Here is a 27784-nt window from a genome sequence, read left to right as displayed (position 1 = left end):
CCTTTTTCAAGAAACTGCAGTAAATATGAAAGTGTGCAATGTGCAAATGCTATAAAATAATGTGCAGTGATACATTATTCTCTTTAGTGCACCTGTATTTAGAAAGCACCTTGCTTCAGCACACAAAAGCATCTTGTGCAGACAACCCCCACCGCTGCCAGGTTTTATGTGTGCCACAGTCATTAGACTACCACAGAGCAAATCATTAATCTCTGGCCAGCAAGTTGGTCAGCAGTTTGTAGAGTATGCAGAAACTTGTGCAAGAGCAGAACTGTCTCGACATTAGGACATCAAAATACAGAACCAAGTGCCTGCTGAAGTGCCAGGGCTGGTGGAAACTTGCCAAACAACAGCCCTTAAACTCCAGTTCTTCCACAATGGAGATTCCTCTTCAGTCATACTGGACCTGTCACACTAAGCAGCTACCAAAAGCATGTGGTAACAGCAAGAATGTGATTTTCTTATCCTCTGTGTTTAATTCTCCTCTACCTCTGTATCCACCAAAAATGATTCTAAAAACTAGGAATTTCTGTCCCTAGTCCTTCACTAAAGACATTACTGATTTTCACTGTTTTATTATGCAGATGTCTGTAGGAGTGTACTGGTCAGGAAAAAAAGTATTTTATATTACTAAGAACAGATATAAACTTTCAACAGAAAGTTGTACTCAAAGCATTTCTGCCAGAATGACTGAAAAAACTTGGTAGATAGCAGATAGACTCTTCTGAATAAACCAAAAAAGAGAAAGCAACAGCATAAATGAATAGGGATTAAAAAAATCTGATAGCTGTAATCATCTCAGGGATATCATAAATATGATGTCTGTGAATTTTAAATATCACTACATTGTATTTAATGGCAGACTAAAAAAAAACAGTTAATTCTAAGCATTACTCAGTACTGGCAATGGAACAGAGAAACAAGGTGATACTGCTATCAGCTGCAACTGTTCAGTACCTCAAAAGCCTCCCCCACCAAACCTGTAGCTGTTAAGACACAGCAGAAAGGGAGGTGTATTGACATCCAGGTGATATGGAACTGAAAGAAACTCTTATCAGGGTGGAAATCTTGGGGGGGGGGAAGGAGGAGAAAAAGAAAACAAACCAAAAAAGCCACAATAAAATCCTGAATGGTCAAAGTCTGAACTGAAAAATCACCTCAGGTTTTTCACACAAAACTGCATTATGCAAACTTTCACACAGCCTTTGATAGTAACAACACAACTCATCCCAGCATAGTTGAAATTAATAGTTGTACTAAGTAATGTCACACAAACTAATTTACCAGAGCAAATGCCAGCCAGTCACGATATGAAATTATTATCTCTAGTGGTCCGACTGAAGCAGACTCAATGAAGGATACAAATGCTGCATCTTCTGTCAGATGAGAAAATTCTTCACGGGGATATGCTGCAGTGGCCTACCTCTGCCTGTCCTACACTGAACAGACCAACAACAGTTCTATTTTTCCCATTACATTTGAAACCACAATATATACAAAAATAGTTTTATTTAACATTCAATCCAGCCTGTTACGAAGGCTAAAAAATCCCCCGGCGCTTATAACTTGCAAGCGCACAACCCAGTTTTTCACAAATCTCAGCTGGTGAGCCTTTCTATTCCTTTTCTTCTTAGAAGAAAGCAGCACGTTAGGTCTCTGGGTCTATAAAAGTATCTTTCATTCTCTAGCACTGACTTTGAGATGCAACCTTTCGACAAGATGGCACAGGAAAAACACATAATGGAAAACATTCTTTATTAAGAGATTTCAGAAGTCATTCTCTGAGTCATAATCCTCAGCTTTTTGCAGTGGCCGCTTAACACCAATTATTAAATCTATGGAGAGCAGCTCTGTAACACAATGAAGAACTGAGATGACTAAGTGGTATTTGCAATACACTGATTCTAAGCCTTTCCCATTCATAGGCAGTGGTTCATTTTTTCTGAGTGCATTTATGGCTCCAAAATAGAATTTGTTAAAGCTGTTTCCTTCTGTTGTCCCGTACAAGGACTTGGGAATACTTAGCAGAGCATCAGCAACTATATTAGACACAACAGCTACCTCTGACTGCTGAAACTGTTTTGCATAGTACTGAATATAATAATGTAACAGGACTTCAAAGTAACCTCCTACTGGCAAAACTGATCCTGCTTTTATGAGGGAGCCAGAATAATTCTGTGCAGTACTTACACAACTCTTTCCATGTTTTAATGTGACTATATTGCCACTGTTTTTCTCTAAGTCTTTGCCAACATCTAGGCTTTCACATGCAGTGTCTGCATTAGCATTACATGCTAATACAGCAGTGCTCTGGTGCTTCTGACTGTCCACAAGTGAACCATTTTTATAGTTCTCGTGCATGGCACCCAAATGCTCACATTTTGCATGCGGTTTCTGTACACCTCGTGAAGAGCCATCTCCTTCACTGGCACCACTTAGTTCCTCGATGTGCAAGATGGGATTTGAAGGCATTTGCAAGTCTGTTTGCACACATGCTGGATTATTACATACCTGCGAATCTGGGTCTACAGTCTGTGTCTCTGCTACATCCCTATGTGCTTTTGATTGACATTCGGAAACCTGAGTACTGTTACAACAATTATTTTCTATTGCAAGTTGCATCTGAGTAGCTGAAAAATGCCAACTGCAAACACCTGAGGCTTCACTCTGACTTTCGCCTTCTGCTTTGTATTCCTCCCTCTGTTCAACTGTTTTAAATAGCTGCTGCAGCATTATAAATGCCTCTTGAAAAGCTGCAGCGTGCTGCTCATTAACACTATCGACTGGCCCACAAAGAATGAGGCAATGGGGCTGAAAGGTGCACATACTGGTAAAGCCAATGTGAACGCATCTCTTTGAGCCGAGCAGCAAGGGCTGGCAAAATGTTGCCACTGCGGTTTCCGTGATTTCTCCGCACATGTTATCACCAAAAGGTGCACAAGGCGATACTCCTGTAATTTCACAAATAAGGGCCATTTCTTCCGATGATAAACACTCTACCACAGATATACCGTATAATTTCGCATAGTAAATAACTACTTCCTCCTGCTTCACACTCGACAGTAACAGCTTAATGTTGTTGCTCTTCAATTGTTTCATTAAGGCTTCTGTCCTCCTTGCGATCCACTGAACGGAAGCGTGATACTGACCCTCGGAGTCGACAACAAACTCAGCCCCGGGGGCCGAGAGGGCGGGTCGGAGGGGCTCGGTGACGAGCAGGGCCCGCAGCTCCCCTCCTGCCGAGCAGTAGGTCGCGAAGTCCCTGCGGAGTACGAGCCCGGGCAGGACCCTAGAGCTCGACACGGGGAGGCCGGCCACGGCGGCGTGTAGCTCCGCGAACCGACGGCCGAGGAGGCGCAGCGCCTGCGGGCGGGTGGCGGCGGCCGGGGCGCAGCGGCAGTAGTACTCGGAGCAAAGCCGCACCAGGCGCCGCCGCTCGCCCGGCCCCAGCCGGCCGGCCAGGTAGGCCTCCAGCAGCGCCTCCAGGCCGGCCGGCTCAGCCTCCTCCTGCCGCCCTGCCAGCGCCGTCAGGAGGTGCCGCCGCACGCCCAGCGCCATGGCCCGCTCCAGCACCTGCCCCTCGAAGGCCTGCAGCGCCCGCCGCAGGCCGCCGCCCGCCGCACACAGGCCTCGCAGCACGCCGGCCAGCAATATAACGAACGTCTTAGCGCCGTCCCCCGTCGCGGCCCGGCAGCTGCAGGCACACGCCACCATCATCCTGCGGGTACAGCGGCTGTTAACGGGACCGCACCCCTCGCCCCGCCCCAGCCCAGCCCCGCCCCGTACCTGGCCGTCGGCGGCTCCAGGCTGAGCGCCTCGAGGAGGCACCGCCCGTCCCGTGTGAGCACCGCCTCCCCGGTGGCCCGCACCAGTAGCGCCCGCCCGCCCCGCGGCCCCAGGGCGCCGCGCACAGCGCCCGCCAGAGCCTCCGCTTCCTGCGCCAGCCACCGAGGCTCCAGCAGCCGCGCCATGGCAACCGCCGCTCTGCGCCGCACCGCCCCTTCCGCCGCGCGTCACGCGCACCGCGGGATGGGACGCCGCGAAGGAGGTCGGGACCGGGACCTGGGCCTGTGCCCTGCAGGGGTAGAGGGGTGCGGGCCTTGGCCCGAGACGGAAGAGCGGCGCGTAGGCGCGACATGACTTTATTGAGTGTGGCGGCGGCCCGCCTTAACAGTTCAAACGCCTTCAACAAACCGCGAGACCCGGCGACGTACAGCGCGGTAACGGCGGCAGAATCACATGGAAAGGGTGGGCTCTGTGTCGCGGAGACTGACGTTCCCGCTTGGCGAAGGGAAAGGACAGCAACCGCAGCGGGCATATTAACAGTAAAAAGCCGAAATAATTTGTCCTTGTGTGTGTGTGTGTGTGTGTGTGTGTGTGTTATGGCTGTTTCTGTAATTCCGGCAACTTCACTGTATCTGACGCCCCTCATCCTCCACTCCTGGCTCGCCAGAGAGAAAGAATTCAGTGTGTTTTAATAGTTGCCGTTCTCCTTCAGCGGCTGAGTAAGCGGGAAAGTCAGTTTTCCGACACAAAAGCCCTCACAGAACGCCGGATACTATATATGGCACAAACTTGACATACCTTCTTTACATGTCTTAGAACAGCAAGAAACCCATCAAGAAGGCACTGTTTACAATACTGGAATACCTGCTAAGTTTTCTGTGATTTGAGGATTCCCTTGAAATAACAGTAATTGAAACTTCCAGATGAACGGAATACTTGTTATTTACACAAACAGTGGTAAAGTGATAGCATTTAAGAAACAATACAAAACATAGGATGCAAACTGTTTCATACACACCAGTCTAGTAAAACAAAACATAATTTGCCAAAGGCACAGGAGGGCAGCAAATAACAATAAAAAAAAGGAGGAAGAAATCACCATCATTACAGTTTAAGGGACAACCTTTCAAATGATTTAGGAGATTTAGCTGGGGGTGCCAGGTGGGGACACTACCAGGATATACCCCTCATTTATGTATTAATTTAAAAGGAATCCACATGTGACATACAGAACATCATCTGCTGCTAAAACTGATCTTTGCTACATTTCGCATTTTGCTTTTTCTTACCTTAGGTCATTTCTACCTAACTAAGCAATCTGTACCTAAATGGCAGATTAAAGGCTTAGAGTGCATTTGAAAAAAACCAACAAACAAACCAAACTCAACAAAAGCACATGGCAAGGTGTTCTGAAAGTATTTCCTGTACAAGGAAACCCCCAAACAAGTGTGGAAACGGGCCGGTTTAGACTTTAAAAACTAGGAGGAGGTCACAGCCCTCACACATCTGCAAACTGTACAACCCAATTTTGTAATAGTGTGCAGAGCTCAGTCTCAAGTACATAATAGTCAAGATCGGCCACACATTGTGGTTAACCAGGAGAATGGTGATGTGCTGAGGAAAAGGCTTCATACATGCCTGTGACAAAGCTGTATGGTAAAAATCAGGCAAGAGATTTCTTTGTTCTATTCGCATGGGGAAACATCATACAAACCCCAGCAAAACGGGAATTCCTACGATTTTGATGCACTTTCCAGAATACTAGTTATCTAACATAGCCGAGCAGAGGCTGCAGTGTTACTTTTCCAGAAGTTTCATCATACATCCTTTGCCTTTGTGGATCATCACTAAAACAGCTTTTACAACAGAATAAAAAAATAAGCTGAAAATAAGCACAGGTGTTTTCTCTGACTCTGTTCAAGTCACTTAATCTTGAACTGAATATGAACTTCAGATACAGAGTATCTATTTAGTCTGACATTGTCCAGCACCATGCTGCCAGCCAGCTGGCTGAGGCAAATCCAGTTACTACCATGCAGTCTGTGTAAAAATACATGCAGACTGTGTTATTAACTGATCTTGAATAGAAGTGATTAAAAAAACTGACATGAAAGGGCAGAAGGATATTTCTATTTACAAGGGAAATAAAAGCTTGTAACTATTAGCCAAGAGTTTCAGCACTGCAAATTTAGCAGTGTTATTTTAGGGGATTGAAGTTACTGCCCAGATGCTCACTTGTTTCTTCCTGTATTACTCTCATACAGAGTATGGTTAAAGGCTTGTTGCAATGGATCTTAAGACGCGTAGAGCTTTGACATCTAAACGTGATAATGAATGGCCAAATTCCAGGCTGAGAACATCTATTCTGTAATATTCTGCTTGCTTTATGCCATTTTATACATGGCTAATGACTTCAGTTTCTGTTTAGAGACTTAACTTGGGGACTTTGTACATTCACAAATTTTACCTCATCAGCTGTAGATATAATGCAGATAGATAGAAGTCCAATTAAGTTTGGTCTTGCCCACCTATGCAAGATCACTCTCGTTAAGGTACCACATGCCAGAAAATTACTCAAGACCAAATTATGCTAATATGCAGCTGTAAGAAATAAGCTGAAGTTGACTGCTTAAGCACAAAACTTAGGTTTCTTGCTTAAACAAACAAAAGGTAAAAGAGAGGGGAGGTGTGTGAAGGTATCAGCCACAGCGATGTACGAGCTAGATGAATAAACAACTAAATAGTAGCTGTACTAAATACTAGTGAGACTGATGCAGACCAGAGAGTTAGGGAGGCCACCCAAGAGAATAGGGGTAACCAGGCCATAGCAAAAAGCCAAATGTGGCCCCTGAACTGTTCCACTGCCTGGGATGGATTTGATTTCTGAGCAGATCCTCTAAAAACAAACTTGGCTGCCCTTTGCATTATGCCACCTGTCCTCCTGTTGCCTCATCTGGGTTACTGAGAGTACCTCTACAATATTACAGCCCCTTTTTGACTTGGTATGCTTCACTGGCCTAAGGAATTCGCCAGATAAACACTGGCACTAAACCTTTTTGCTTGAATTATACAAGTTCTATACATGCATATATTTCTTCAAACAAAAATGTTAGAAACCCTGGTTTTAAATTGAAACTTGAGCTTCACATTAATAAGTATAGCTACAGCATAATGAATAGGTGCATCTGTGTGTTCTGCTAGGTAGTATATACTGCAGTAAGGAGGCATTTAACAAAGACTTAGGGTTTCACTCTCATTTGCTTTGATATGTGTATAGTCAGCCATCCCACAACCTCTGAAGACTTTCCCTTGTAAACATGCACATTTTCACTTGCAAGGGAACTCATGATGGTGCCCGAATTCTGTTCTATGTCGTCTGCCTTTTGGGAGGTTCAAGTCAAGCTAGACACCAAGCACACCTCTGCATCTTCACATTTTGTTTCCAGTAGAAGAAAGTCCTGCAATCAGCAGTCTGTCTGCTTATTGTGAGAAGGCTGTACACAAACGTAAATTCAAAGTTGCAGATCTATCAAGACTTGCAAACATACCATAAAATCCTTGACATTTACAACATGTGAGAGAGTGGACTAAGACAGTTCCTTCCCAGGTGCTGCACTGTTAAAAAGGTGCTCTGTACAGTAGATGCAGGAATGTCTTTATGAAGAATCAGAAATTCTAAAACTATAAAAATAAAACAGCTGGCTTACAAGCCACTGTAGTAAAAACTCATACTTCCAAAACAAATCAAGGACATTACACTGCAGAATTCCCAAAGACTTCAGCTTTCTGCTAGTTCCTGACGTTCGTTATCTTTGTATAATAATGTGTTTGTTTGACCTTACACAAAAGTTTACTTCCAAACACTCAATGCCATTTACAAAAACTGTTGGCTACTTCAAAAGTTCCTTCTTTACAAAAATGGGAAGTTTAAATGTAACAAAGTATGCTTGTTTATCATTCTACCGTAATGGGAATTGCATCCTACCTACAGGGTCTGACCTCTGAATTCTCAACTTCATCTAGTCTGTGGTGAAGATTCATCAGTACACAGCGTATGACATAATAGAAAACACAAGGCTGATGTCGTATGTCTGTGAGACAGAGGCACACACCAGGAGCAAGAGTGTACTGGCACTTACACAATTCTTACTTCAACTGGGTAGATGGGAGTATGATGCTGAACCATGGATGCTGAGGCAAAGTTCTGTAAGCTGTTGCTACAGGGCTCTTTTAGACAATATTGCATCATTTAAAGTCTGACTTAAAATATGGTCCCCAGTAACAGTTTGATCATTCCAGTTCAGAAAGGCCCTTGTTCACACTTCTTATTTGAACAAGAAATTAATGGCAAGCTGTAGCAGAACCACGACTGAAATGAAGACATAGTGCTTAAACTGCAAGAAATGGTAGTCCACAGGTGGTGCATTAGAAGTGACTCTGTTTCGCAGAGCCATAATGTCCCTGTAAAATAGAAAATAATATCCTGTAAATGACATTCTAGACAATTTGGCATTTTCTAGTGTGTTAGGGCTCCATACAGAAGATGTTTTTTGAGGAAAATTCTGAAACATCAATGAGCAACCAAAATTTGGGAAGGAGGATAGTTTAAAGACATCAAGGTTCTAACGCAGAAAGATACATCCCAGCCTCCAAGGAAGAAAAGCTAGAAAATTAGTATGTTCTAAGCCATTTTAAAGTGTTTAATTTAGTACTACCTTTTAATTTCTTCTTGTGTCTCCTTTATAGATTCAATGGCACTCTGCAGTTCACCAAGGTCTGCCCCTTTTTTCCTTATTCTTGTGTTATGCTTCAGAAGTTGTGCTAGAAATATACAAAAGCCAGATGTAATTCAGAGGTGTAAGTCAAAAAAGGAAGAAAGTACCAATGACAAACTAAACCAGTTGCAAAAATGAGAATAAACTTTTCTAACTAAGCTTCTATTGAAAACTAAAGCTTTATTTCAGTAATCTATAGCACACAACAGCAAGTTAAGCACTTGAAGTATCTTAAACCACTGTGTTTTGAGCACAGTGCATTCCAACACTCATACAAATCTACCTTCTAGCAACACAATGATCTACAAATTAAAACAATTCATCTTGTTTTAAGAAAGAATAGAGCTTACAGACACATCTGCCCCCCAAACACACTTATGTGCAGCACTTAAGCCCACCTATGCTACGTACTGATGTTGAAAAGGACAGGAAAGCTTGCAATTAACACCATGAGCTGAGCCCTTCTGCTCCTTCTGTTTTTCCAGAAGGTGCTTAGATAGAACTATGATCTAAAGTGTACATTATTTTATAATACAAACATGAAGATAAGAAGTGTATGTGTGACTACAGAACTCTGTCAAATACATTTATTACTTCTGTATGCAAATACATCTTGTCCTACCTTCACTCCCAGAGGAATCCTGGTTATCAGGCTCTGGGGATGAGAAACCACACTCTCCTTTCTTCTGGCCAGCTGGCTTTCGTTTGACTTTTGGAACACTAACCTACAATTGATAAACTTATGAATTATTTCAGAGAACCAGCACTGTAGCAAAGCAGCACATTCTAATAGTAATAGTTAAAAGCAACTAATACCCAATAAAAGCCCAAGTTAAAATTTCTGATGTATCAGCGCTTTTTGCATCTTCCCATTTAAAGGAAAATACATATTAAACTGTTGAGTTCAAGTTTGGTTATTTTATATTCCTATCCAATTAAGGAATTTCTACTGCTTAGGATGCAACACAGAAGTTAAAACTATGGACTGGGTAAACTACTTTTTTGTAGGATCACAACAACATTTCTCATTGCTCCCAACGCTTTGATGACCTTTGCACACATAATACAATATATACAAGTCCCTGGATCTTGCTGCGTGCACTAATAGACCTGGAACATACCATTGGTGTCCGATGTCGAACTTTTGTTTGGATGGTGCCATCTTTTTCAAATTGGATCATATCATTCAAAGGGTCCCATGGTCTGGTACTAGACAAAGCAAATATAATTGATTAATACCACCTACAGCCCAGTCCTAACCTGAAGAGCCAAGAAAGTAAAAAAAAATTACGCTTTACATCCAACAACTCTCAGCCAGCTGGTAGGAATACGAACTATTGAATTAACCAACAATATCAGTCTGAATTTATCTGGCTAGTGATATGTATTTGTCAAACATGGAGAGGTTTTCTGCTTCAAAAAGAAGAAAAAAAAGAAAAAATCCTCTGATTAACGTACAGTTATTATTTTACAATTACAGGGAAATTGGGGGATTTAAAAACATATTGTTATTTTGGCCTGCTTTTCTTTTTTTTTGTTCTTTTTAGAAGATGCCTGGGAAGGAGAGGTTAAGAATCAGTGACTTCAAACCTGTTTTCATCCCAAAGTGGCTAACGTTAATCAAAACTGGTTTCAAGAGGTACTATGAGCTACACACAGTTTTCTTGTTCTGATTTTCCAAGAGTGCTTTTCCAAGTGCAGGCTGACAGAGAATTAAAAATAAATAAATAAATAAATAAATATACAGTTATGAGCACACACAGCTCACTGGAGAACAAGCAGCTGCCAAAGGCAAAGACCGACATTCTCACTAATTACAGCCTTTTCAGGATACAAACTGCAAGCCAGCTGTGGGAAGATTGTTCTGATGCACAGCTTTAGTGAGAGTAGATTAAGCATGGACTTCCTTTCATCTCCTCCCGTATGCCTTCTAAAAAGTTTGTAGCTGTTTCAGACCACAAACCTGCATTTACATCTTAGCATAACCTGACAAATTCAATATCATAGGTAACTGGGTTCAAAACTAGGCAATGCTCTCCCAAAGGTCTTTTGTATCTGTAACCCAGATACTTTAACAAATGCCACAGCTCACTGAATGCATCTTTCACAGTAAGTGTGAAAGACAGCTCTCTACATGGATGAGGTGGTGAGCCAGCACTGTATGTGTAAAAGGAGACAGCAGTTTTGTCTGGAGACTGCTGACAGCATAGACTGCTTTCTATCACACAGCAAAATTTCCATGGTGCCTCCTTCAACCGCAAGGCCTCAAGGAGACATGAAATAATGCAAAGTAACAAAACAGACTATCCCCTGAAGCTTTTAAGACCTAACAGGTCTAAAGTGCAGTACTTTTCCTGATGGTTAGACACAGGGTTCAATGGTATAGGCAGTCAGTTCAGCTGCACTGTTCACAACTCTTCCAAGAACAGGCATCAAGAGCACTAGAAGGTTCAAACCAAGGTGTTTCACAGAGCATTCCCTCGGGAATTCCCTGAGGCAGAATGTTTTCGGTAGTAAAGGGCTAGGCTCCAAGCTGACTTTTGCAAACAGTGGCAAGAACAGAGAATGCATCCCAGCAGTCAGGGAGACACCTATGTCTTCATTTTCTCATCCAGATCATCATGCAAAGAGATCTACAGACACTCATATGTGCAGTCCACATCTGACAGCTGATCTGAACCACCTGGTCCCAGCATTAACATTGCTGCAAACATGTTATTCTCAGAGTTCAGCTCAATTAAGCACAGGCTTTTCTGACTTTCAGACACTAGATTTTTTTTGACTTCCAGTTGGTATGCCTGTATGTACCATATTTTCCAGTCTGGGAAAATCTGTGTAGCTGCTTTGGTCAGCCTGGGAGAGGGGAAGAAATGAGCACAATACATCATCCCAAAGTGCCATGGCCAAGAAACTCTAGAACATAGCATGAATTTGTAGAGGCACATAAAGATAAAAAAAAAAAAAAAGCCCATTGCAGTGGTTACATGAAACATGGCTTACTACATTAGCAATCCCTGCCTCTTCAACACTAAAAGGGCCAGTCAAGTTCAGCTAAAAAATTATGCATTTGAATTAAAGCGCATGAGTAAGAATATCAGGTAGCACTGCATATTTCACAAGTTTGAGCTGAGCTGAATATCCACGTTCTTTTGCTTCTGAAACTATAGGAAGAGGCTCAGCAACACTAACAAGGAATTAACAAGCAGTTTTTGTAACAAGCACATCAGGACTCACTCTGCATATTTGTAGTGCCATTCGCCTGTGACTGAATCCTGATCAAACAGTTTGCATGTCCACTCTTCACCCTTAAGCTTCCTCTCTTTGGCACTCTTTCTCTGAGCTTCTTCCAGAACATATTTCTCTTGAGTAGCTTCTGTTTGGTCTTTATTATTTATTGCTCTTGTCACTTGTTGCCAAAGCCTGACAAACAAGTAGAGAGTTACGATATGCTTGGCAAATAACTGGAAACATTTCCTTAGTTATAGGTTAAATAAATGGAACACCCTCTAAAAATAATATTACCATGTAGATAAAACATACATTACAACAACATTTCCATCAAGACTTCCCATGATTGTAAGGTTTGTAAATAACGATCTTGTATTTAACAGTGTTGCTTTCTTGTTTTACAGGAAAAAAACAACAAACAGGCGAAAGAAAGAAACAATCTGTTCATATTTTGGAGAAGATGATGTGCTTTATTTTGTCAAAATAACTATACATGGTTCTAAAATGAACTTACTTCTCTGACTCAAAGTCATCTTGCTCTTCAAACTTCACTGTGTACCTAGGTAATCTACGCTGCTTGATATCAGACGTTGGGTTCCAGAATGTCTCTGAGACATCTGTCTTCTTCTCACTAATAGTAACTTCACTGTCCTGTAAAATATATAATTCAGTTACCTTAACTGTAATAATCTCAGAGTGCCAAAATAACACAAAAGGGAGAAACAGGCCTTTTTTTTAAAATGAGAATTTTCTTTCATTTGAATGAATGTAGTTAAGAACAATTAGATACGGTAACTTTAAAATTCAGTTCTGATATGGAGCAGAGTTGCAATGAATCAATCAGCGGTGCCAGTGTTGCCTCACCAGAACTGAAACAAGTATAAACACTTCATGCTGGTGCCATAACCATTCTTTCCTAGCACTAACACATATAATAAAAAGATTTCACAAGCTGAAATGTACTTTCTTAACTACTCAAACTTACACAACTTTTCCACCTTTTAACAGCTGCAAATAATACTATGTTGATTCTATACTTTCTTGAAAACTAACTATAGATACTTTCTATAAAAGTGGTAATCAACTCCTTTTTAAAGATTAAGTCTTTTTTTTTTGTAACTAAGTGCTATTTCACCCATCCCAACTATCAGCCAGAATATAAAGTCTCATCAATCACTACTTACCCAGTGACCCTCCAAAATAGCCAGAACTTCTTTGCCAAGCTTAATTTTCCCTGATATTTGGTTAACACTGTCATTGTTACCCAAAAAAGGCTGCAGAACAAAAAGAAATGCTTTCATGTTTATTTTAATACAGATTTATTTTTGCATTTATGTTTAGTATTAAGGAAAAAAAAAAATGAAGAAATGTGATGCAAACAGACCTGGTGACTTTTAATATTAAAACTTCTGCCTATTTAATCCCCAAAACAAGTCTAAAACCACAGTAAGTTGTTCTCTCATTCCCCTGTTCTTAAAGGATTTCCTGAGCAAAAGCATTGCCTAAGAAATGTGGAAAGAGAACAGAAAATAATGCAGAAAACAATGACACAATGAAATCTTGGAGGGCATAGTCATTTGCTACGCTAATCTCACCACTTTGGCAAGGGCCATTTGTTACTTAGAGATTAAGTAACAACAGAATTGATTGTCTGGGATTTTCTTTGGCCTTTTTGATGACCTGCACATGTATTCTGTGGGCTGATGAGGCAAAATATCAACACAGCCTCCTTTTATGTTTCCTCTATTATTTCAACTGAATACAGCTTCCCCCTCCATATGCACACTTCTTAACAATTATTTGGTCAGCTTTAAATCAGTGTCTGATTCAAAGATGGCAAATGTATTTATCAGAAGTGAAAGCCATCTATAACTAGTTTAGAAACCTTTGTTTAGCTTTTGTGAGTGGAGGGATGGTCCTACAGCATACATAGCTGCCAAAAATAGTCCATACAAACTGTTGCTTAGCACTGGGCATTAGGCTGACATAAATGCTAGCCAAAGCCTTTGCATCATCTTTATTTGAGGTAAAACGAGCAACTGAAGTTTACCCCAGACAGAAGAGGGGAACCTGGGTCTGAGTTCTCCTCCAATGGCTCTCCAGGAGTTTAAAGGAGACCCTGAACATGTTTAGAGAATTAAAAGTCACCAAGGTGTATTAACAACAATACATAAAATACCTGAACCACTGATCAGATCACTGTTCTTACACTTTTCCTAGACACTGTTGCCACCGCTGGAGATAAGACAGACCTTTGCTTTTTCCCCAGTAGTGGTGCTCTTAAGATTCATACCATTAGCAATATGCTTGCATCTCTTATCACCAGAGATGAAGACAGCGCTGTAAATTTCAGACAAAAACTCTGGACTCAGAAGAATACACTAAGAAAAAAGAGGACAATATAATTCCTCTTAAATAAATAAATAAATTAAATACCACTATTTGCTAGATACACATAGCTGGATAGTAGCAGTTAAAGTGAAAATTCCTCAGTTTCCAAAAAAGACAATTCCATATTAAATCAGACTGTATCTAAGGAGTGACCTAATTTCCATATTTTTTTTTTTACTCATTATACTCATTCACGTTCTTATGCCCACTCACAGCATTTACTAACCTTAAGTTTGAATTCAATTGTTGCACTGTAGCCAGTTTTCTCACAAGTGATGTTGACTGTTCCCCCAAGCTCTAAGGTCATTGTGCCATAAAGAATTCCTGCAAAAGAAAAAAAACAACTAAAATTAGTATTTATAACTGATGAAGATAAAAACCCTGAGTTCTCTGGGCACAATTCGTAGAGTAAACATGTCTGTGCCAGAGGAAAAATCATCATTTCAGATGACCTTTCCTAATGATAAGCATGACATTTCTGCCACATAAAACAGATCGGTTTTGTTTCTGCTTGGGTTAAACGAATTACATATAAGCAGGAAAAATGGTTTGAGACGTATCTTTGGTGTTGTATGCTGCTGGCTCTAGCAAGGGGGGTATTTAGTCATATTGGAGGTGATTGGAGGATGGAAGCTTTTGAGTTTAAGGCTGGCAAATAACTACATGACAAAGAGAGCAAAGAAAAACTTCACTTGAACAGAAGCAGTATGTATAGTCAGACCACAGGTGATGACAATCATGGACAGCCTATGTAAGACAATAGGGATCACCTCCCTAAAGGCTTTTGGAAGTGCAAGGCTGACAATGCTGAATACAATTTCTTTTCTGTGACTGCTGTCTTTTCCCCTGCCATCCAGCATTTAAACCACTATATATTTTACATACAGCGAATGCACATGCAAATTTTTCTCACCATGCAATCCTCCTTCCCTCTGTATTCTTCCTTCTCCCTATCTGCTTTATTAACCCACTAGTTCCCCTCCTTCCTGTTTAACTTAAATATATGTATGTTACGTGCTTTTCAATTGTTAAGTATTATTTTTGTCACCGAAGCCATAAAAAAAAAATCCAGAGTATTAAAAATTCCATGAACAATGGGAAGAGCTTACAAAATTAATGTCAAATTATGTAATTATGATAATTGATTGTCATGCATCTTTAAATAAGAAGTTACTATAGTTGCTGACTGTAAGGCTTCTGAAAGAGAATCCTGGCAGAGAACATACAGATAGCTAAACCTGAATAAGTACCAGTTTAAAAATCAGCAAGTGCAATGTATGTTGTACTACCACTGACCTTCCCGGAAGCTTTAAGAACTACTGACTGGTTTCCCATCATGAAACTAAAAACAAATGGCCATGATTTACACTCAAATCACACAGTGAGATATAGATACTACATTGCCTTTTCTAAGAGGAAAACACTGGAAAAGATCAAAATGGTTCATTTTAAACAGTACATTTACTTAATGTATATTTAAATGTCAAGTATATTTAAATTACAAACTAATTTACTGCCATGTAATGATAAATAGATACATATATCCTCTTACTATTTAAGGAAAATAAATAAATTTTCTGTGCCAAAAAATATATCACTGCTTAAATAACAGATGTATTTTTCTCTTGGTAAAATATGTGGAAGCCTAGAGCCAGCAATATTGCTAATATTCAGAACACTCGGCTGACAAGCTCAAAGTCAGCACATTATACTATGTAGAATAATGTACTATTTAGAATAATTAACTTCTGTTTTCATAATTTTTGCCATCCAGAGAATGAAAAAAAAAGCCCATTACCTTTACAGTGAGCATATGGCATTGTCATTACATAATCTTCTCCCCTGTTTAGGAATGTTAGCCGTCCTTCTCCATCTAGTATGGCAGATAATGAATTCCCTGAAATTCAAAGACAGCGTATTTCTCGCCTCGCAAGACAACAGTCAACATTTCATAATAACTGAGCAATAAAATTAAGAACAGTGGTATATTTAGCATTGCAATCTATCCTGTCTAGTGAAACCACTATAATACACAGCTTCTCCAATTAAAAACTTAAAATGCTCCAAAAAAATAGAAATTACAATTCCAAAGACCAGTAGCAAAAATGTCTCAAGGAACAGATAATACAATGATCAACACCCTGACTCTTCTAACAGTCTTCTCTCATCCACAAAACACGTCATTTGCACTGTTTTTATACTCCTTAATAAACATACAAGCAAAAAAAAAAATCCATTATTTACCATAGAATTTTGATTTGGCCAGAATGCTACCACTAAGGCAAAAACCATCCTTGCGGTTGCTAACATAGAAGGCAGATATTGGAGGATGATGTGACACCTGTAGGGAAAAAGGGAAAAAAAACACATATTTAAAAAAAAAAAAAAAGAAAAAAGGAACATGCAATATAGCATAAACCTTGACCTAATAGTAACAGAATGCAAAATTCAGGCTGCACATGATAAGAATACAGTTAATATATGTGAAATGCGACTATAATCTTTAAAGATCAAGCGAACACATAGTTTCAAAAGCTAATAAAATTAGGACCTGACTTTTGTTATAGAGAAAGGGAACAGAAATGCTGCAAACATCTTTCTGTCTCTCCAGGAAGACACACTTAAAAGAGACATCTGTAAAAAAACTATTCTTACCACAACAGAACCAGAATATAACTCATACATTTAAATATATTTTCTGAAACCACCACACCATTTGGCTACCACAAAAATGCAAAATATTTATTTTTCTTTAAAATATTTCTTCCAGTTATTGCAGCTACCTGTTCTGCAATGTAAAAAGTCTTGCTATTCGTCCTTGGATGAATCCACATGCAGCGGAAGGTCTCACCAAGTATAGGATTGTACGGCTTTTTTAGTCCCTAAACAGAAATAGAGCAGAGAGTAACCATACAATGCAGGTACAGAACTCAAACTTTATCTGTCTGTCACTGAAGATAAGACACAGAAAAAAATGCAACCACAGCATGTATGCTAAGAACACTGTACTTGAGTTCATCATTTGAGCATTATGCTGAGTTACTCTGCTCCTCACTCTAAGGAAAATGACATAGATTTGGTCTATCTGCTTAACTATTCCAGGCTACACTTAAGGACAAAGAGAATATAAGGTCTTTTCGTATGAAATTATTACAGACCTCTGTCTCAAGTTGGCTAGTGAGTACTTTCTTCTTTCACTACTGTTTCCCACCAACATAACTATAAAGAATATTTAGTGTAAAGCTAAATAAGTAGTGGAAATATTAATCCTTCAGCTGCAGCATGTTATCATGGAAGAAAGGTAAACATAGAACCGGTTCCACTTTATCACAAAATGTTTAGTTCAACTTGAAGGGAAAAAAACCATTGAATACAGTCTATTCTAAGCATGACAAAAATGTCAGTATGTGTAAATAACAAAGTTAACGTTGCTTTTAAAACAACACCCAAGAATATAATCTAAAGAGAAAATTTACTCTAGCACATCCCTGAGCCCTCAAACCAGACACAATGACTAAAGACAAAATAACATGCAACAGGATACCTTTGGCTTTTTGTAGAATCCTGACAAATACCACTTCACTACTTTTTTCATGCGGTTGTAAGCATTCTCTTCAAGAGCAGCTCTATGAAACAAACAGAACACGCATCAAATACCAGTATTGTTTAAGTTACGACACACGTATCAATCATTGTGATGTATCTTGAATCTAGGAGCTGACTTAAAGGGTTTGTGATTGGTGCTACTGTAAAACTTTCAGCCTGAGTGCTTCAAATTCACACTTTTCAAATAATTGTCTGAAAATGGAAATAGAACAAAAATCCAGAAATGGTATTTCCATAACTGAGTCTGTTCTTTGTAACATTAAATCCTGTTCCTGTAATAGTGAAGATCTTCTATTTATAAGACACTGCTTTAGAGAACTGGATTTCTCATGTACAGGACTCAGAGTTGAATAATATTTCAATTTATAGTCATTTATTTATTAGCTATTTGAGAAGGGAAGTAGAAATCTGAATGAACTTCATATTGTATTAAAAGGATTTACTGGTACTGTTTTACCCATTCTGAATATGCCTCCTAAAAAAAGAAGGAAAGCGTAATTTTGTGAAGTCTGTCATCCAGTCTTCAAAAGCTAAATCAGAAATGTCTGTAACACAATTGCTATTAAATTACCAAGACAGCCAGACTTCAAGAATTACTATATGAGCTCTCAGGCAGTTAGTTTTCAGAAAACAAGGACATCTGATGACTGATACACTTTAAAACAAACACTCAGACTCTAAGTAGTCTACAGTGTTTAAGCAGACCAGATCAAATGTTTCAGTATACACTGTTAGCCCATTTTCTTTTAAATAATTGAAAGAACGGAAGCCAGAGATAGGATTGACTCACTCAGACAAAAAGTCTGCATGGTAGTAGTAATCAGACAGCTTGTCCAGGAAAGAACGGGGTTCCAAGATAAACGTAGGCAGTACAACCTTGGACAAGTCCATTCCTGGCCGGACTTGCTTCAGTAGTGTCCAGATCAGACTTTTGTTTTCTTCTGACACTACTTCTGTCTGAGCAGCCTCCCCCGCCTAGGATGAACAAAAAAATGCTTACAGAAAGGAGAAAGAAAATAATCCTCCAGAAGACAAATCAACATATTCTAAAGATGCAATGAGAATGGAAAAATGGATACTTCAGATGAACTACTCAAAGAAGCTGGAGCAGCTATGGGAGAAAAAAAATCAAGTTCCTCTAAATACATTTATGATACATCTTTAAAGACATATGCTGTTACTATTCAGCATTAAAAAGTGAAGTTGTTTTCATCAGCCCTAAAAGAGAAATACTGAGGTAGAATGTCATTCAGAAATCCTCCCTTAGTCCTTTCCTGGGCATCAATAAAGTACATTACCCTGTGTTCTCACATGCAGGACTTCTACAGCAAAGGGCTGTTAATTCTACCATTTCCCCACCACAGAAGTTGCCACATCTATGCTTTTTATCTGACCAGTCAACAATATCAGCGGGTTTTCTTTCCTTAAAAGAAAACCACTGCTAAAAGGTAGGTATGCAGAACCAGAAGCCACACTCCATTGTGCTCCTTTCTGTCCAAGAAGAGGGGAGATATTCTTCCTTACAGTTTCTGAAATTAACAACAAAGGTTGTAGGAAAAGCATCCCTCCTTCCAGAACAGTTCTAAAAAGCATACTCAAGAATTTACTGTTAACTTAAACTCACCTTTTCCTAAATTACTACTTTTCCTAGAAACAACAGTAGAAAGCAATAAAGCACAAAGTATTTATGTCCCCTGGGTATGAAAAAGAATTAAAATCTTGTCATTAGCACCTGAGAATAAAGTGAATATTTGTGAAAAAGCTCATCTCACTTTCTGTTACTAAATTTTTTGTATCTTTCAAGTAAGTAAAACATATAAAACCCTGTTGTGTTTGCTTGTGTAGATACGTAAGACAACTTGCATAAGTAGAATGGCAGCTCTGGGGCACCTTATTAGAATGCAAGGGGACATCAGAAATGCAGGAAGTTCCACTGAATTCTGCAAACCCCACAGGTGCTTAACTCCTCTCTTGCAGTACAAAAAGAGGTGTCAGCTTGAATTAAAGTCTTCAACTTGGGAGATTTTTACTTGAAGAAAATAACAGGAATAAGTTAATAAAAATGAGACAGAAATAACAACAAAAGGACAAACAGATATGGTCAACTTCTGCTGCATGTGGCACTTTCAAACTGAGCACCTTCTGTCTCAGCAGCGTTACAAATAATCTCATTATCTGTCAAAATATCAGACACAAGCACAAGAGTGGCAAAGTAGAGCACAAAACAGGTGAACAGAACTTCCTCCCCGCCTCCATTATTGCTGAAACTATGAAAGCCAATCCTGCACGACAGCTTTCAAGCATAGACTTAATATCAGCTTTCTGTACGGAGAAGATGCTTGCTTGCCACATCAACAGCACTTTTACCTCCCCAAGTTCTTCATGACTCTGTTCTACGTAAGTAGTTTCCTTGACATCAATTGGTTCTGGATCAATGTAAGAATCATCCTGCCGCTCCGATGTGTCGCTATCGCTTTCTTCGCTTTTCCCCAATCCATCATTATCAGATTCCTCGTGGTCATGGTCATTTTCCTTATCAGATTTGTCAGAGTACATATCATGATCTTTAAAGTGATGCCTTTCAATTTCACTGTCATTCAACCTACAAAAAAAAAATAAAGTCTATTGAATCTTCAACTTCACACAATGATACCATGTTTCCAAAACAGGATCTTAATAAAATTCATGCTAAAACTGCACATTTCAAGCTTGATCTGGCAGCAATGTCAAACTAGCTTTGCTGGAAACATATAGGATATATTCTTCTCAGTGAACTGTCAAACATGCCAAGTCTAGAAGAGTTCCATTGGAAAGGACCCACTGCCTGAACACCTCAGGGCTGACCAATGGTTAAATCATGTTATTAAGGGCATTGTCCAAATTCCTCAAACATTGGCAGGCTTGAAGCATCGACCACCTTTCCAGGAAGCCTGTTCCAGTGCTTAACCACCCTCTAAGTAAAGAAACATTTCCTAATGTCGATTTTGAATGTCTTCTGACACAGCTTTGAGCCATTCCCTAGCACTAGATACCAGGGAGAAGAGCTCAGCACCTCCCTCCCCACTTCCCCTCCTCAGGAACCTGGAGAGAGAAATTAAGTCACCCCTCAACCTCCTTTTCTCCAAACTAGACAAACCCAAAGCCCTTAGCCACTCATCACAGGACATTCCTTTCAGCTCTTTCACCAGCTCTGTTGGCCTCCTCTGGACACATTCAAGGACCTTCATATACTTTTAAATCCCGGGGCCCAGAACTGCAGACAGGACTGGGAGACATTGCTGTGGGGATCTGTTACAGACCGTCTGATGAAGGAGAATCTGCAGATGAAGCACTCTATAGACAGACAGGAAAAGCCTCACTCTCGCAGGCCCTTGTTCTCATGGGTGACTTCAACCACCCTGACATCTGTTGGAAGGACAGTGCAGCTGGGCACAAGCAATCCAGGAGATTCCTTGATTGCGTAGAAGACAACTTCCTCCTGCAAGTAACAGAGGAGCTGACAAGGAGAGGTGCCATGCTTCACCTCGTGCTCACCAACAGGGAAGGGCTCGCTGGAAATGTGATGCTCCAGGGCAGCCTTGGTTGCAGCGATCAAGAGATGGTCAAATTCGAGATCCTCAGGACAGCGAGAAGAGGGTGCAGTAAGCTCACTGACCTGGATTTCAAGAGAGCAGACTTTGGCCTCTTCAGGGACCTGCTTAGTAAGGTTCCATGGGATATAGCCCTAGAGGGCAGGAGGGCCCAAGACTGTTGGTTGGTATTCAAGGATCACCTACTACAAGCTCAGCAGTGTTGCATCCCAACTAGAAGGAAGTGCAGCAGGAGGGGCAGGAGATCTGCCTGGATGGATAAGGAGCTGCTGAGGAAAATTCAAATGAAAAAAGAGGCTTATAAAAGGTGGAAGCAAGGACAGACGGCCTGGGAAGAGTACAGGGATGTTGTCCGGGAAGCTAGGGAGCAGGTTAGGAAAGCCAAGGCTCAGTTAGAATTAAACTTGGCTAGGGGTGTGAAAGATAACAGGAAGGGATTCTACAGGTACATAGCAAATAAAAAACAGACTAGGGAGAATGTAGGCCCCCTCAGGAAGCTCTCGGGAGAACTGGCTACACAGGATTTGGAGAAGGCTGAGGTTCTTAATGACTTCTTTGCCTCAGTCTTCACTGGCAAAGGCTGCGACTGCACCACCCAAGTCTTGGAAGGTGGATGCAGGGACTGTGAGAATGAAGACCCTGGGTCCACTGTAGGGGAGGATCTGGTTAGAAACCATCTTAAAAATCCAAGTCCATGGGTCCTGATGAAATCCATCCGCAGGTCCTGAAGGAGCTGGCAAATGAACTTGCTAAGCCACTGGCCATCATATTTGAGAAATCATGGCAGTCAGGTGAAGTTCCCGATGACTGGAAAAAGGGAAATATAACCCCCGTTTTCAAGAAGGGGAAAATGGATGACCTGGGGAACTACAGATCAGTCAGTCTCACCTCTGTGCCTGGCAAAATCTTGGAGCAGATTCTCCTGGAAGGCATGCTAAGGCACATGAAAATCAACGAGGTGCTTGGTGACAGCCAGCATGGCTTCACTAAGGGGAAATCCTGCCTGACCAATTTGGTGGCCCTCTATGATGTGGCTACAGAACTGATGGACAGGGGTAGAGCAGTTGATATCATCTACCTGGACCTGGGCAAAGCGTTCCACACTATCCCACACGACATCCTTGTCTCTAAATTGGAGAGACATCAATTTGATGGATGGACCACTCAGTGGATAAAGAACTGGCTGGATGGCTGCACGCAAAGAGTTGTGGTCAATGGCTCAATATCCAGCTGGAGACCAGTAACGAGTGGTGTCCCTCAGGGGTCGGTGTTGGGACCGGTCTTGTTTAACATCTTTGTCGCTGACATGGACAGTGGGATTGAGTGCGCCCTCAGCAAGTTTGCCGATGACACCAAGCTGTGTGGTTCGGTTGATACGCTGGAGGGAAGGAATGCCATCCAGAGGGACCTTGACACGCTTGTGAGGTGGGCTGATGCCAACCTCATGAAGTTTAACCATGCAAGGTCCTACACCTGGGTCAGAGCAATCCCAGGCACAGCTACAGGTTGGGCAGAGAAGAGATTCAGAGCAGCCCTACGGAGAAGGACTTGGGGTTGGTTGATGAGAAAATGAACATGAGGCGGCTTCAGTGTGCGCTTGCAGCCCAGAAAGCCAACCGTATCCTGGGCTGCATCAAAAGGAGCGTGACCAGCAGGTTGAGGGAGGTGATCCTGCCCCTCTACTCTGCTCTCGTGAGACCTCACCTGGAGTATTGTGTGCAGTTCTGGTGTCCTCAAAGTAAAAAGGACATGGAACTATTGGAACAAGTCCAGAGGAGGGCCACGAGGATGATCAGGGGACTGGAGCACCTCCTGTATGAAGACAGACTGAGGAAGTTGGGGCTGTTCAGCCTGGAGAAGAGAAGGCTGCATGGAGACCTCATAGCAGCCTTCCAGTATCTGAAGGGGGCCTATAGGGACGCTGGGGAGGGACTCTTCATTGGGGACTGTAGTGACAGGACAAGGGATAACAGGTTAAAACTTCAACAGGGGAAGTTTAGATTGGATATAAGGAGGAAATTCTTTCCTGTTAGGGTGGTGAGGCACTGGAACAGGTTGCCAAGGGAGGTTGTGAATGCTCCATCCCTGGCAGTGTTCAAGACCAGGTTGGACGTAGCCTTGGGTGATATGGTTTAGTGTGAGGTGTCCCTGCCCATGGCAGGGGGGTTGGAACTAGATGATCTTAAGGTCCTTTCCAACCCTAACCATTCTATGATTCTATGACTCAAGGTGAGGCCTGTCAGCCTGACCTCAGTGCCAGGGAAGACCATGGAGCAGATAACCCCAAGTGAGATCACAAAGCACGTGTGGGAAAACAGGGGGATCAGGCCCAGTCAGCACGGGCTCATGAAGGCAAGTCCCACTTGATCAACCTGATCTCTTTCTAAAACAAGGAGACACACTCAGTAGATGAGGGAAAGGCTGTGGACACTGTCTATTTGGACTTCAGTAAATCCTTTAACACTGTCTCCTACAGCATCCTCCTAGAGAAACTGGCTGCTCATGGACCAGATAGGTGTATTCTTTGCTGGGTTGGAAACCGTCTGGATGGCAGAGCCCAAAGAGTGGTGGTAAATGGTGTCACATCTAGTTGGTGACCAGTCACTAGTGATGTCTCTCAGGGCTCGGTGTTAGGGCCAGTGTTATCTAATATCTCCACTGATGATCTGGATGAGGGGATTGAGTGCACCCCCAGCAAGTTTGCAGGTGACACCAAGTTGGGCTGGAGGATAGGAAGGCTCTGCAGAGGGATCTGGACAGGCTGGATCGATGGGCTGTGGCCAATGGTATGAGGTTCAACAAGGCAAAGTGCCAGGTCCTGTACTTGGGCCATAACAACCCCATGCAAAGTTGGGGAAAAGTGCCTGGAAAGCTGCTCAGTAGAAAAGGACTTGGGAGTGCTGACTGATAGCTGAACATGAGCCAGATTGTGCCCAGGCAGCCAAGAAGGCCAATGGCATCCTGGCCTGTATCAGCAATAGCGTGGCCAGCAGGGCCAGCAGTGATCAACCCCCTGTAAAAGGCAGTGGTGAGGCTGCACCTTAAATCCTGTGCTCAGTTCTGGGCCCCTCACTACAAGAAAGACATTGAGATGCTGGAGCGGGTCCAGAGAAGGGCAATGAAGCTGGTGAAGGGTCTGGAGCACAAGTGTGATGGGGAGCAGCTTGAGGAGACTGGGGGTGTTTAGTCTGGAGAAGAAGGCCTAGGGGGAAACAATGCTCTCTACAGATACCAGAAAGGAGGATGGAGAGGAAGTGGCTGGTCTCTTTTCTGAAGTAACAAGTGACGGACAAAAGGTAACTGCCTCAAACTGTACCAAGGAAGGTTTAGACTGGATATTAGAAAATATTTCTTCACAGAGAGGGTGCTCAGGCATTAGAACAGGCTGCCCAAGGCAGTGGTGGAATCTGTCCCTGGGAGCGATCACAAACTGTGCAGACGAGGCCCTCAGTGACATGGGTTAGTGGTGGCCTTGGCAGTGCCGGGGTAAGGGTTGCACTTAATGATCTTAAAGGTCTTTTCCAGCCTGGTTGATTCTATGAACACAGTGAGATCATCACCTCTTTTGGCTGGCTGGTTATGCTGTGTTTGATGCACCCAGGTGAGGCTTGCCCTTCTGGATGCCAGGACACACTGCTGGCTCCTGCTGCAGCTGCAGCCAACCAGCACCCCCAGGCCCCTCTCTACAGGGCTGCTGTCCAGCCACTCCTCTCACAGGTTACACTTCTGCCTGGTGTTACTCAGCCCCAGGCACAGAATCTGGCATTTGTTCTTGTTAGATTTCCTGCCACTGAAGTCTGCCCAATACTCCAGTCTATATAAAGCCCTCTGCAAGGCTCCTCACCCCTCAGGCAAGCTCACAGCACCTCCCAGTTCAGCATCATCAGCAAACTTGCATCCAGATTGTTGATAAAAATGCTGAACAGAACAGGCCCCAGGACTGATCCCTGATGAATACTGCTGGTGACTGGTCACCAGCCAGGGATAGCCCCATTCACCCCTCTGAGCTCTGCCCTTCAGCCATTTCTTCACCCAGTGCATTGTGAACCTGCTCATGTCACAGCTGGATAACTTGTCTAGAAGGGTGCTTCACAGCACTACCCAGATAAGGAACACCCACCACCTTCTCTTCATCCACTAGGCAGCTGACTTGATCATAGAAGGATATCAAATTACTTAAACAGGACTTTCCCTCTGTGAACCCACGCTGACTGGGCCCAGTGATTGTGCTGTTCTCTAAATGTCTTTCACCTAGTATGATTGCCTCCATATTTTTTTCCAGGTACTGAGATTAGACTAACAGGTCTGTAGTTTCCTGGGTCTTCCCTCGCACCCTTCTTGTAAATTGGAATAATGTTGGCTAGCTTCCAGTCAGCAGAGACCTCTCCAGACTGCCCACACCTTTGGTAGATGATTGAGAGGGGTCTTGCTGTAACATCCACTAGTTTCTTCAATACTCTGGGATGAATCCCATCAGGCCTCATGGTCTTATGAGCACTGAGCTGATACAATTCGTCTCTAAAAACACTTCATTGTCCACAAATGGAAGATCGCTGTTCCTGCATTCATGGTTGTCAAACCCAGAGGACAGGGCAGCCCAAGGTCTAGTATTATTAAAGACCAAGGCAAAAAAAAAACATCGAATGTCTCCAGATTTTCTACGCCTGTTTTTCAGGTGACCATCTTCAACAAGTATCAGTGCTATGTGTTCTTTGGACCACCTCTTGCTATTAATGTGCTTAAAAAAAACTAGCTCATAGTTGAAGTTAAAACTGCTTTCACCTTTCTTCTCCCTCTCCTGTCAAGCCCATTAAAACTAGGCCTGCAGGCTTTGTTGCTTAGATAGTTAAGCATACTCAAAAGTCTTAGAATATGCTATATCCAAAGATCTACTTAATTAAACCATTAGTCTTAATTAGACTTAACTTTTGTAGTTAATTGCTATGATTGTAATTTGGGCCAGCTGCTGATATTAAGGTACTATTCATGAGTATAGATCTCCAGCTGGATTGTACACAGCAGTTTTATTGATTCTATGAGTTAAAAGAAGGAGCAAAACTGTAGCTGAGCCTGCTTGGTCATGTGGATAGGGACTTGAATCTGGGCCAGGGGCAATAATTTGCCTTTTCAGTGCTGTTCTCAGACTACCTGTGGCAGAAAGAATTGCATTTCTCCCAGTCCAGGTCTTCTGTCACAAATACAGCATCATACTCTTAAAAGCAGTACAAAATTCCTGCCCACCCAGAAAAGAGAGATGGACAGTTAAAACTTCATGGATGGGAGGGATTATCTGAAATAAATTTATGTTCACCAAAAAGTACATTCAATTCGTGGAAGATTACCAAGAGAAACTACATAGCACAAGCTTCAGACTCAATTATTTCAAATAAATGACTAAATCTTTTATATTTTCTGATGCACTTTGGTACCACAATTGAAGTGTTTGAAAACACCACTCATTGTTTAGTAATATATTTCATTGTCTAATAATATATTTCCACAAAAGCTCCCAAAAATCTGGCTGAAAGTATTTACTGAAATAAACAGGGAGCTACTCAGCGGCACACAGACATTAGATATGACGTGATACCAGAAAACGTCAACTTTTGTGCACTTAATTTAATAGTAGGGTGACTGAATCGTTATTCATCCATCTGATGATTCAAAGCTGAGACATGCTGAAACCATTTAACTAACAATACTATTATTAATTTCTTTAAACCACAAAACAGCAGCTTATATTCACATCTACCAACTTGTGTCACATGTACTAAACTTATTGTTTTCAGGTGAAGCTAACTTGAAGATACAAAATAATTAAAACTTTAACAGTCAGAGTACTTAAACTTAGTGATGTGATACTCAACCTTGAGTTCTTGGGCTAAACTTTCTTCTGTATCCACTTTGGTTGGAAAAAAAAATGCTTTCATTTTATCCACATACAATATAAAACATAGTGCAGATATGGCATATGAAGAGAATTCAGGAGCAAAAAGAACTGCAACCTTGGAAAGAGATTTTCCCTGTGAAGAAGTTCTCACTACAAGGTTCTGCCAAAAGGACAATCAGGTTTAGTAATTAATTCACTTACGGTAGGTTTTCTCCACTGTGCAAGTTGTTAGCACGAAGCAGACCATAGAGAGAGACATGAGTACTGTCTGCTGAAGAGTTCAAATCGTGCTCTTTACCTTCTCTAATCATTGTTCGTTTAAGCAGACTTGAACATTTCAGTGCCAGTTCCAAGGCATCCATCCAACACCTGCCTAAAGACAAATGCATTACTAGACTAAAAATTAAGGATTTAACTATACAACTTCCATGTCCTAATTTCACAATAATTTTGGATCTGCTTACATTGCCTTTGAACACACTTCAGAGTTGTTCCATTTTACATGCACTGGGTTTATA

General features: G+C 41.7%; 2 protein-coding genes across 10 annotated transcripts in view; both read right to left on the bottom strand.

Annotated features, from left to right (window-relative positions):
* Positions 1–1661: 1661 nt before the first annotated feature.
* On the bottom strand, positions 1662–3971 carry BBS10 (Bardet-Biedl syndrome 10). Its single transcript, XM_061454526.1, has 2 exons — positions 3787–3971; positions 1662–3718 (listed from the first exon to the last, which is right to left on the bottom strand). Exons 1-2 carry the CDS (start codon positions 3969–3971, stop codon positions 1768–1770), a joined length of 2136 nt encoding a protein of 711 aa, XP_061310510.1. The 3' UTR covers positions 1662–1767.
* A 490-nt stretch (positions 3972–4461) lies between these two features.
* Positions 4462–27784, bottom strand: part of OSBPL8 (oxysterol binding protein like 8) — a 93287-nt gene continuing 69964 nt past the window's right edge. For all 9 annotated transcript variants that reach the window (XM_061454733.1, XM_061454730.1, XM_061454732.1 and 6 more), the window contains 15 exons: positions 27468–27639; positions 20154–20388; positions 18577–18761; positions 17725–17806; positions 16964–17062; positions 16425–16521; positions 15979–16077; positions 14407–14504; positions 12974–13063; positions 12304–12440; positions 11796–11981; positions 9683–9770; positions 9184–9286; positions 8502–8607; positions 4462–8247 (listed from right to left, as the gene is read on the bottom strand). In XM_061454733.1, coding sequence (XP_061310717.1) covers positions 8112–8247; positions 8502–8607; positions 9184–9286; positions 9683–9770; positions 11796–11981; positions 12304–12440; positions 12974–13063; positions 14407–14504; positions 15979–16077; positions 16425–16521; positions 16964–17062; positions 17725–17806; positions 18577–18761; positions 20154–20388; positions 27468–27639 — 1913 coding nt within the window. In that variant the 3' untranslated portion in view covers positions 4462–8111. The remainder of the gene's footprint in view (positions 8248–8501; positions 8608–9183; positions 9287–9682; positions 9771–11795; positions 11982–12303; positions 12441–12973; positions 13064–14406; positions 14505–15978; positions 16078–16424; positions 16522–16963; positions 17063–17724; positions 17807–18576; positions 18762–20153; positions 20389–27467; positions 27640–27784) is intronic.

Source organism: Pezoporus flaviventris, unplaced genomic scaffold, assembly GCF_033815535.1.
Source record: "Pezoporus flaviventris isolate CSIRO_AGI_PZ_B2104156 unplaced genomic scaffold, CSIRO_AGI_Pfla_v1 ptg000016l, whole genome shotgun sequence".
NCBI classification, from domain to species: domain Eukaryota; kingdom Metazoa; phylum Chordata; class Aves; order Psittaciformes; family Psittacidae; genus Pezoporus; species Pezoporus flaviventris.
The sequence above is the reverse complement of the archived record's forward strand: the minus strand, read 5'-3'. Positions and strand labels throughout refer to the sequence as shown.

Bases quoted from the DNA above. Each gene is read 5' to 3' on its own strand.
- BBS10 (XM_061454526.1), bottom strand. From the start codon at position 3,971: ATGGCGCGGCTGCTGGAGCCTCGGTGGCTGGCGCAGGAAGCGGAGGCT. The intron at 3,719-3,786 runs GTACGGGGCGGG...CTGTACCCGCAG, and splicing joins CTGGAGCCGCCGACGGCCAG to GATGATGGTGGCGTGTGCCT.